Consider the following 10,712-nt stretch of genomic DNA (forward strand, 5'->3'; position numbering starts at 1 on the left):
AGGGCCCGGCCTGACCGTGTCCCAGGCCCTGGGCAGGAGCTACGGGGACCCGCCGGGTTTGGGGAGGCCGCGGGGTGGCCACGGCCGGGCCTGGGCTCGGGACCGCCAGGAAAGCGCCGTTATGCAGCCAGGGCCCAGTCCGGCAGGAACTGTCAGCACGGCCGGTACCAGCCAGAGGGCCCAGGGGCTGGGGCATGGTGGCAGTTGTGCTGGTGGGTTTTCCCCACCAGGCTAGCGATGTATTTTATGATTTCTTTTTTTTCTCATTGCAGCCCCCTCAAGCCAAACACCAGTTTGTCAGTGTGCCAGGCCCCGTCAGAGTCAAGGATGGAAGCAAGGAGCAGGACTGGGTGTAGCATGGTGCTGGAGGATGCCTTTTGGCTCTGCCCTCAGTCCATGACATGCTGGATGGGTGGCTTGAGGCGACTGACTTGTGCTCAGAAACCAGAGGAGTCAGAAGAGGAGTCAGTTTCTGAGAGGACTCAGAAACCAGAGGAGTCAAGATAGAGGGAAAATTTGGGCACCTCAGTCTTTAAAAGCCACTTCCTCATGGCTCTGGGTTACGTCTCCCAGGGCACCGTTCCTCACAGCAGGAAAAACTGGAGTTTTCCAGTCTGACTAGCCTCTGTGGCTCGTGTTTCAGCTTTTCCCCCTGCTTGATTTAGTTGGCACAGACCAGATACACCAATAAATGGTGTATTTGGGGAAAAACTGGTTCTGGCTCCTGCCTGTAACATCTGCAGGAACAGGCTGGACTCTACCCTTGTGTACAGTTCAAACCCAAGCTTGTTAAATATTTATACCTCGATCTGTGGATCTTATATCTGTACAGGCCCTGTGACAGCACAAATGTTTTCAAACCCCGTTTGGATGTGGTTTCTAGAGTAACCCTTCCAAGTGCACTTTTACCCCTGCCATAATTCTCCCAGCAAGCTGCCTGCCTGCAGAGGTATGTACCAGAGGGACAGAAATAGCAGGTTTTTTGGGACCGAGTCCCAGCTGAGGCTGGAGGCCAGAGTGTCGGGGTTACTGCAGTTAAAACCCTGTATTTACTCTACTTGGGCAGGAGAGATTTTAATGTATTTTTAAAAAACACATGAGCAGAGCCTCTGCCCCTGCAAGGCAGCACTGAAGGCCTGGTTCTCCTCATGCAGCGTTAGCCCTTGTAGGCTGTTGCGGAGGGCGGATAAAATCCTGACAGGGAGGGCAGGATATTAACCTGCTGCCATAAATAAACAGCCCCTCTGTTGTGCCGAGCCCACTGTAGTGTTGGGAAATGCTCCCTGTGGGGACCGAGTACTGACTTGGCAGCAAAGTCTGGGATATATGTCAGCCTCCCACAAAGCACTGATGTTTATTATAAGTGCCCTTTCTGATTCCCTTTGAATTCCCCCTTGTTGTTGCTCGAGTTAACCCCGTCTGTTCTCGTGGTGTCTTGAAAGGGAAAAGAGCACGTGGTGCTGCTGCGGGCTGGCGTCGGTTCTCGGCAGCAATGAGGAAAAGTCGCTTTGCGACGCTGCTGGCTTTTGCTCTAACTCCTGCTTCTGCTGAATTACCTCCAGCTGCCAAAGGACTTATTCCCCTCGCTCCTCACCTCCAGACTGTGGGTCTGAGTCCTGTTCATAGGACCAAGTTATGACAAAACTGTCTTTTTTTTCTAGGAAAAAGGAAGCAGTGCTGTGTTTTTATGCACCTTCAGCCGTCCTGCAGGCCCGTGTTCCTGACTGCTGCCATTGGGCGCAAGGTGGCTGGTCCCTGTTGGTGGGGGTCGGTGTGGGCAGTAGGTGCCTGGTTCCTGTGTGTGCAGAGTTTTTTGGGAGCTGGTGGCCACAGTGTCTGGAGAGAGGTGTCAGAACCAGGTTAGGCAGAGTGATGGTTACTGAGATCGTTGGGTTTTGGGGTACATGACTCACCAGGAGAGGCAGTGGGATCTGGGTCTCCCTTCCCCTGGGCAAGAGGAAGCTGTGTGTTGTCTACCAGCAGCCTGTGGCTCTTGGCCAAAGATGACAGAGCCAGTTTATTCTCAGATGCAAGGGGCAACAGCCACAAGCTGGGGCTTGGGTGGTTCAGGCTCTGCCTGTGAGGGTGGTGTCACCCTGGACAAGGTGACAGCAAAGTTGGGGCCTCAGGGATCTGCAGGACTGGGCTGCACAAAGCCCTGAGCACCCTTGGCTGGGGCTGGTGTTGGTCCATGGGGGCTGGAGAGGGGACGCTGGGGTCTGTTCCCCACGTGCTGTGGCTGTTGCCTTTTTGGGGATGCAGATACCCGCTTGCTCACAGGAGTCCCCACTCCCATCCAGAGCTGCCTCTGCATCGCTGGGCGTTTTGGTTTTGAAAGGGTGCAAGCAGGTCTAGCGGGCTGCAGGGTTTGGACTGAGTGGGGAGAGATCTCAGTGCAGAAACTGGGAGAGAATTTGTCTGCTCGGGGTTGGGGGGTTATCGGTGCCCTTCCAGCCTCAAGTTCATCAGCAAGCACAGACTCTGTGTTCAAGCTAACAGGTACAAGTCTGCTGCTCAGAGCCCTGATTTCTTGTGTCTGTTGGGCTGCCGTTGACCGTGCTGGCTTCCAGGTAGCACAGGGATGCAGTTTCTTACTGCCTTGTGAGCTTTGCATCCCAGTTGTGTCAGAGGTAGCTTATCTCCTCTCACGCCCCAGCTGTAGGGATCAAGCAGGGTTCTCCCTCTCAGCCCTCGTGTTTCTTGGTCCAGGCTGAGATGTTTCTGAATTCTTCCCCTTTGCCACTGATGCTGGGTCACCCATGGCAACCCTTCCAGAAATTTCCTCTGATTTAGTGTGCTGCAGGTGAGCCTACGGCTTGATGGGTGCAGATGCTAAAGGGGAGTGAGTTATGTGGAGCTACAGCTAAACCAGCTGGAGGAATTTAGGGCTGGCTCAAGTTGCACATCCAGAGTGAGCAGGGTCCACAGAAGCCTCATTTAACCCACTGCTGTCTTTCAGCCTGTAAAACAGGGGTAGCCAGCTCAGAGCGGTGCCAAAACCGTGCTAATGTCTCGGTGATGCCCTGAAAACATTTGAAAATGAGCTTTGAATGGAGTTGCCTGTTTAGGATAAATATTTGATGTGCACAGCATGAACAAAACAGTCCTGTCCTGGCCTGTTTTCAAGCTCTTTTCTTTCCATTTCAGAGCACAATGTTCCTGGTCGGACTCTCGGGTGGAATCGCGTCAGGGAAGAGCACGGTGGTGGCCGTACTCCGGGAACTGGGCTGTGCTGTGATTGATGCCGATGTTATTGCCAGAGAGGGTGAGTTCTGCATAGTCGATCTTTCTCCCCGAGTTTCCCCTGACGACTGGGATTGATGTGGGGAAGCGCAGACGGCAGAGGGTGCTCTGGCTCTGTTAGAGAAGTGTTTCCCTCCATTCCCCAGCCGATGAGGCTGCGTGGAGCCTCATCGTCTCGCTTGCACTAGGATATATTTTTAATAAAGAAAAAAAAGAATCATGTCCTAATAAACACTGTGGGGAGATCTTGCCCTGAGTTTCCCTCTCCTGGAGTGCAATGCTTGCCGGCTTTGAAAGCCAACTCCGGGCAAAATAAATACGGTTCTCTGTAAAGCGGGTTCCCTCGGCTGATCTCGTATCCCTGCTAAGCCCCAGGACACCCATTCTGTAATTTGGTTATGTTTGGTGGGATCACTAACAGAAGAGAATTTCCCTCCGTGCTGGCTGTGGCTTGCTGGGTAATACTGAGAGATTGGTCCACAAAATTACTTGTGCCTTAATGCAGTTAGGAAAAAGAGGCTGCAGCTATCCCGGATCAGAGGGAATTCAGCCTGTGTGTCTGCACAGCACACCTGCCTCTTGCTGCTCCCAGAATGTGCTGCCCTGGCTACAGAAAAGACCCAGAAATCCCGATCTGTTGCCTCAGCAGGACTGGAGCAGACCCTGCCCGCCCTGATTACCTGTGCGATGCGGCACAAGATGTCAATCCCTCCGTGCCACCGGGATAACGAGGAGAGCAGCGCTTGCTCCAGGAGGGGCTGCTGATTTCGTATGCAGAAGGTTTCGGGTCTGCAGCTGAGCAGTGGTGCAGGCAGTGTCATTCGGAAGTGCCTGCACTTTGCTGTTTGGTGAAGAACTTACCCTGTAGCCGTGCAAAGCTGTGATGCTCTTAACATTTTATTGCACTGTAATTCCCCTCAAGGTGCAGAAAATTTGCTGGAGGTGCTAAAAGCCCTCAGAGACCATAGGAAAACACTGCAGATACTCAGTGTCAGTTTTCTACCAATCACTTCATTTTTCTCCAATTCCTTTTTTATATGTGTTTGTTTACTCCATGGATTTTACCCATCCTGAAACTGCCTCGATGTGAAATTCCACAGGAGAAAGAAATTGGTCTTAAAGACTTTTATTAGGTTGGCCTGAGGTTACAACCTGTGGCAATGTTCCTGGATTTTGGAGAAAAAATTATATATGGTCTGTCATTCTCTGTGGTTAGCCTCAGCTTGATCTTAATTATGGTTTTATTACTGCTTGTTAGTGATCTTTTGGTGGCTTTAAAATGACACGCTCGTGTAATGTCAGAGTCCCTGCACATACCTGTTGGGAACTGATCTCTCGGAAGGTTTCTGTGTTCATTCTCATGAAGAATTTGGTGACAGAGGCAAAGGACAGTAAAAAGCCATAGTAGCAGTCAGAGCCAGCTTGTAGCAGCCAGGCTGTATTCACCCAGTGCTGAAGTTTCCAGCTAAAATAAAGCTGGCGCTGCCTGGGTCCCTTTAGGATCTGCCTGCCCGGCTCCTGGCCCTGCAGGCAGTGGGAACGGGCTCAGCACCGCTCCTGCCCGCGCCTTGGCTGGGAGCTGTCAGCAAGTGCCCCCGCCCGCCGGCTGACTTCTAACCCCAAGCAGCAGCACGCCCGAGGGAGGGTTGCGGCTCTGAATTAATGTTTGCAGGATGCTTCGATCTCCCGGGCGTCAGCCCTCGAAGGGACCTTGGCCTGAGCGGGTTTTCTGCAGCTGCTTTCCTGCAGCACCGACGCCAGGTGTCTGCCGGGCTGCAGCGCTGAGCCGCGCCGCTCTCGCTTCAGCCTGTGCTGGCAGGCAGATGTGCTGCCCGCCGAGGAGAATCAAGCTCGGTTATTTAATGAACAAAACTCATTTGAGGCCGATCGCTGATGCAAACACCGACTGTGCTGCAGAGCTGGCTCTAACCTCCGGCTGTTTAACGTTATCAGTGGTGCAGCCCCACTTCAAGGCCTATCGGCAGATCGTGCGTTACTTTGGCACCGAGATTCTCTTGGAGAATGGAGAGATAAATCGTGAGGCTCTAGCAAACATTATCTTCTCCCACCCGGAGAAACGGCAGCTGCTGAACTCCATCACCCACCCGGAGATCCAGAAGGAGATGCTGAAGCAGATCTTGAAGCACTTTGTGCTAGGTAAGAGGCCCTGTCCCAGCACGCGGGACTCCTGCTCAGGCAGGAGCTGTCCCTGCCTGCGGGGCCTTCGGTTCTGAGTGGGGAGAGGGACGGGGAAGAAGGGGAACGACGCTGCCTGGCGGCCTTTGTGCTCTGCCACCCGTGGCCTTTCGTCCTGGCGTTTGGAGGATTCCTTCCTGCCTTTCGCTGCTGCCCTTCACCACCTCCTTCTTCTGTGGTTTAAAGTACATCTGTAGGGCCTGAGAAGAGCATTGTGAGGCCTCTTCTGAGATTACGTGCTGGATAATGTCACACCTTCTGAAATGGCCAAATATTCTTCTCTGCCCCCAACCTTCCCCAGCTTCAATGAAAGCTGCGGAGCCCTTTCAGTCTCGATAAGGTGAGAAATGGGCTGACAGCTGTGGTTTCCAAAGTCCTGCTTTTTCCCCTGATAAATATAACAAATACAGCTGTCAAACTTGGTCTACTCAAATGCCAGATAAGATCACCAGCTGTTTTGGAGGTCTCTGTGTAGACAGAAGGATCTCTTAATAGAGTCAGTCTGGTTTCGTGAAGCTTATCAAAGCTGAGCCTTGTGACAGCTGAATAGGCCTGTGCTGGGGCACTGCGGGGGCCGTTCTCTGCTGTGAGGTGAGGAGGAGGAGAAAGCACAAAGGAAGCAACAGGCAGGAAAGCCGGGAGCCAGAGATGGAGTCTTGTACTTGGGGCTGTGGGCTCGGGAGGCGGATGCCGTCCTGCCCTTCAGCGAGAGCTCTGTGTGTCTTCAGCAGGCTGCTTTGTCCTCATTAGTCAGGTTTTAATGATTTGGGATAGCTGGATGTTGTCTCTAAGGATCGCTGTGTAAGGAAAGCTCTTATCGATCAAACCATAGGGCAGCAAGAAGTCTCTCTGGGTGGAGATGCTGGTAAAATGATGGCATATTGGCTGATGATGTCTTTGTCAAGGCTTTTATTGCCATGGCCAGCTCAGCTGTGGGGTTCAGGTTATAAAGAGGGGGGACACCAGCAAAACTGGAGGTGTCCCTGCAGCTGGGGGACACACGGGAGTGAGGCCCTGACTTAGAGCTTTCCCTACCCCCTGCCGCTCCCGCAGGCTCGCCAGGGCGTACCCCCATGTCCCCAGACGCTGCTGTCTGCTGGGGGAATTGGTGCTTGCGAAGGGTGGGGGCACGTGGAGAACCTGGGGTGGGCTGCAGGGTCCGGGAGGAGGGCGGCTGGCGGTTATGAGCTCTCCTCTGCCACCTGCTCTGCCTGGTGATGACAATTTTGAACCAAACTTGGCCAGGTTTGGTGAGGTCAGGCCCCCCCATGTTTCAGTGTCCCAGCTCTGAGAGGTCTGCAGGGATTTCTTTGGAAAAATAGAAGTGTTTAGACAAAGCTTTCCATAAAGGAAACCAAACTGAGCTGGGAAGCGTCAAATGACGGCAGCCTGGGACAGGTGAGAGAACAGAGCAAGCTCTGCTGTGGGCTCTGCTCCCCTGGAGAGGCCACCAGCAGCGGCGTGACTGCTGCTCTCGCCAGCCAAGCACAGGCGCTTTCACTTGGGCTTCTTGTTTCAGCTCCTCATTATATTTCTCCAGCTTCACCTTTGATCTGAGATCATCCAGGTTAGGGTTTTCTGTTGTGTTTTGGTTTGTTTTTTTTTTTTTTTCTCTGGAAGCCTGGAACAAAACCATTTCCTGCCCAGGAGAGGGAGGAGGGCCCTCAGGCTCAGCCGTGGAGCTGAGAGCTCTCCCATCGCTTTGCTGGAGCAGCTGTGGCCACGGTGCCTGTGCAGCACAAGGGGGTTGGGAATCCGAGTGACTGTTCCCTTTGGGTGGGGGCTTGGTCATTCCTGCAGGCTGCCGCTACGTGATCCTCGACATCCCTCTGCTCTTTGAGACCAACAGATTGACCAAGTTTATGAAATACACAGTCTTGGTTTATTGGTAAGTGCCGTGAGGGCTGGGACTCTGCCACCTCTCTTGGAGGCTGGAGGGGACCGTCACATCCCTCTGGCTCTGGGGAGGATTTGGCCGCAGCCCTGGTGCCGAGCCTGTCGACAGCACCACCTCTTTTCTGTAGGTGGGAGGGCAACACCTTCCTTTATCCCAGTGCACGAGGGGCTCCTTGCTGAGGTGTCCCTGAAACCCTGCACTGTTGTACGGGGGGAAATCGCTGTCTTTGGGCCTTCCGTTGGCTGGGGCAGGGTTTGGGGCAGTGCCGCGGTGGGAACACCCACAACACGCCTTGGGGTCGGCCTGGGCAGCACTGCAAGGGTGGCTCTGCTGATCCGAGGGCAGGATGCCTGCACTGGTCCCAAAATGAAGCAGGGAGCATCTCTGCCCCCAACTTTACCTCAGTCATTCCCCCTTGTGCCAAGGAGGGCAGGCAAACCCCCCCTTCCCTCCCATCCTGGCAGTGACCCGCCGACGCAGCTGTCCCGGCTGAGGAAGAGGAACGGGCTGTCCCAGGCTGAGGCAGAAGCTCGCATCGCCTCCCAGCTGCCGCTGGACGAGAAACGCAAGTTAGCAACTCATGTCATTGACAACTCCGGGGAGTGGGAGAGCACGCGCCGGCAGGTCCTGAGCCTGCACGCCCACCTCGAGGCTTCCCTGGATTTCCTCTGGGCACGGCTGGCAGCGGGCACGGTTGTAGTCGGGCTCGGAGGGCTGGTGTACCTTCTCCTCCAGCATTTCATCTCTTAATTCACCTTTTCCTTTTTGTCATGGAAGAGGCCTGAATTTCCAGGTTTGAAAAGGGCAGTGAAAGGCCACCTCTTTTAATGAGCTTTGCCAGCTGAATGCAGACAGTGAGATGAAGCGTCTCCTTGCCGACTCCCCAAGGTGAATGTAGTGGGGCTTTTTCTGGCATCATCTCCCCTCCTTTCTTCCTGCTCAGCTTCTTACCCCCCAGCTGTGCCCATGGGGTGGGATGTTCCCCTTGCATGGCTGCGGCCCACGGAGGGGACGAGGCCCTCTGTCCCCGGTGGGTACATACAGTGGGACTACAGTGAATTTAGGCTCTTTAATGCCCTCCAGGACAATCTCTTCACTGGGGGAATAGGTGACCTCTCGAGTCCTGTTTCTGTGAGCCCGTTGATCCCTCACAGCCCTGGCTAATATGAATTTAGATATGGAATTTTCCTTTCTTTCATGTTGATTTAATGGAAATGTGTTAAATCTGCCTGTCCAGGGACAGACAGCACCTCATTTCCCATGGGTTAGGGGTTCAGCTGGCTGCTCGCCCTCACTCCTGCACCCTCTTTCTGTGATCAACACTTGTGGGTCACCCTTGGCTTTGGATCTGAGGGTCTGCTACATCCCCAGGGCAGGCTGAGACCCAGGACCTGCCTTGCTGAAACTCATTTACTGCTGTTTGAGTTTTCTTTTGGCAGCAGTTTCCCTGTGGGAGAGCACGAGTTGGGGCGAAGCGGGTGCTGGCTCTTCACGTTTGTTTTAATAAAGTGCTAAGCAGCAGCTGGCTCCCTGCGGCTCTGCAACCTGCAGGCTGTGAGCGCTGCTCTTTCCTGCCCGGCTCCCAGGTCGTTTCTATGCTGGGGCACGGCTGCGCTCTGTAAAGTTCACTGCACGCAAGCAGAGCTGCCGAGCGTGCTTCTTCCCCAGTACATATCCCTCAGCCGCTCCCAGGGAGCTTCTTGGGGCGTCGGCTCCCGCCGTGAGCTTCCTTGGGGGGGTCCGTGGCTTCCTGCCGGCTCCGGGCACCCCACGGTGCGGGTCTGGCTTCCCAGGATGTGATCCTTGGACTCGCTGTGGTTTTCTGTGGCCAGCGCTTTAACCCTGGGGCAGCCTTGTCCTGCTGCCACCCCCTTGTCCTGCTGCCACCCCCCTGTCCTGGCGTTTTGACAAAGGGGGTGGTCCCTGGGGCCCTCTGGGGTGCTTGGGCTACTGACCCAGCAGGCAGGGATGCCGCAGAGCCAGGCAGCGTCCTCGCTGGCCCCAGCTCTAGCCTATGGGTGCAGGGACCTTTCCCAGGGTGTCCCAGCCCTGCTCCCCAGGCACCCTTCCCACCACCTCTGACCCAGCTCTGTGCCCGAGGGTCCCGTGTCTCACTCACCCAGGGGAACCCTGTGGCCCTTGGGGAGCCCCAGGAGAACATCCCCGAGCTGGGGCGCCCACCCTGGGTACTCCAACTTTCCAGGCAGTGCTGGAGGAGCCATACACAAGCGATAACCCTCTGCCGGTTCCCTCCCCTGCTTTTTAATGCTCCCTTAATTGCGGTGGTGGTGCCGGGAGCCCCTCGCAGCCAGCCATAAATCAGGGCTGGAGCAGGACAGCCTCAGCCCGAGATAAGCGCTGATTGCCTTCCTCCCTCCTGGCTCACCACCGCGATAAATGGGGCTGCGATGAGGCCGGGGGGGGGAAGGAGAAAGTGAGACGGGCACTGTAATCACATTTGGCGCTTTGCTCCTGCCCTGCTGACGTTTGCCGGCCACTAACGAGTTTAGCAGGGCCCAGGGGGTGAGTGATTTCAGGGGGGTAGTGAGGCGCAGGGCTCCCCACAGCTCTGGCCATGGGGCTGGTGTGGCCTTGGGGTGCCTGGTTTGGGGGTGCCTGTTGTCCTGGGCTGAGCTGGGGGTGAGCCCCATGGGTGGGCTGCGTGCCTGGGTGTTGGCACCCACCCGGGAAGGGCTCCTCAGCCTGGTGCTTGGCCACCAAGTGCCTCCCGTGGGTGCCACCTGGTACCTGGCCATGGCACCTGCAAACCTGCCTGGGTCCCGCTCCCGGGCAGCCCCCAGCCAACCCCACCTTGGGGACCCGCTGGCAGGACCCGCTGTGTCCATGCCAGTGGCCACCTGGCTCAGCCCGCAGCTGTACCCCGCCGGTGCCTGATGGCTCTGCTCGTAGGCTGCTGGGTGGCCTCAATAGCTCAATCGATGGCCGTGGAGGGAGCCTGAAGGGCAGCACCTGCCCGGCCCCAGCAGGGACCCCCTGGCTGAGACCCCTGCACTTGTGACACAGATGCTGCTGCCACACGGGCTCCAAGTGGCCTGCAGGTGCCAGCGGAGGCCCGAGGGCTCTGTGCCGCATCCCCTATCGCTGCTGCATCCCCCCAGCCCCACGTGCTGAGGCTGCCCCTGCTCGCTGCGCCTCCTGCCATCGATCGAGCCGTGTCTGGAGCAGCCGCTCGCCGTGGCCCATCCGTCTCCTCTCACCGAGGGCTGTTTGAGCAGGAGCCGGCCTGGCCGCGCGCAACCCAAATATTTAACTGCTGCAAATTGGCGGCCGGATCAATTCCGCTGCGGCTGCTGGGGGCTCGTGACAGACGGCTGCTCCTCTCCTGTGCATCCCCTCCCCAGCGCACCCCTTCTCC

General features: G+C 56.0%; 1 protein-coding gene across 3 annotated transcripts; it reads left to right on the forward strand.

Moving 5' to 3' along the window:
* The first annotated feature begins 9 nt into the window (after positions 1-9).
* Positions 10-8,897, forward strand: DCAKD (dephospho-CoA kinase domain containing). 3 transcript variants are annotated; one of them, XM_026864849.1, is made up of 7 exons: positions 10-350; positions 833-949; positions 1,662-1,859; positions 3,148-3,265; positions 5,197-5,400; positions 7,240-7,327; positions 7,801-8,897. In XM_026864849.1, the coding sequence occupies exons 4-7, from the start codon at positions 3,154-3,156 to the stop codon at positions 8,084-8,086; spliced, it is 690 nt and encodes a 229-aa protein (XP_026720650.1). In that variant the 5' UTR covers positions 10-350; positions 833-949; positions 1,662-1,859; positions 3,148-3,153; the 3' UTR covers positions 8,087-8,897. The 3 variants fall into 3 exon arrangements, with proteins under 3 accessions (XP_026720650.1, XP_026720649.1, XP_026720647.1); XM_026864848.1 differs by lacking the exon at positions 1,662-1,859 and having other exon boundaries at positions 10-164; positions 273-350; positions 7,801-8,896; XM_026864846.1 differs by lacking the exon at positions 1,662-1,859 and having other exon boundaries at positions 7,801-8,896.
* Positions 8,898-10,712: the final 1,815 nt, after the last annotated feature.

The sequence above is a fragment of the Athene cunicularia genome (assembly GCF_003259725.1).
Source record: "Athene cunicularia isolate RWA chromosome 27 unlocalized genomic scaffold, athCun1 chr27_part1, whole genome shotgun sequence".
Classification (NCBI taxonomy): domain Eukaryota; kingdom Metazoa; phylum Chordata; class Aves; order Strigiformes; family Strigidae; genus Athene; species Athene cunicularia.

Coding starts and splice junctions, on each gene's coding strand:
- DCAKD (XM_026864849.1), top strand. CDS start 3,154: ATGTTCCTGGTCGGACTCTCGGGTGGAATCGCGTCAGGGAAGAGCACG. Junction 5,401..7,239: donor CTTGAAGCACTTTGTGCTAG/GTAAGAGGCCCT, acceptor TCATTCCTGCAG/GCTGCCGCTACGTGATCCTC. Junction 7,328..7,800: donor TACACAGTCTTGGTTTATTG/GTAAGTGCCGTG, acceptor CCATCCTGGCAG/TGACCCGCCGACGCAGCTGT.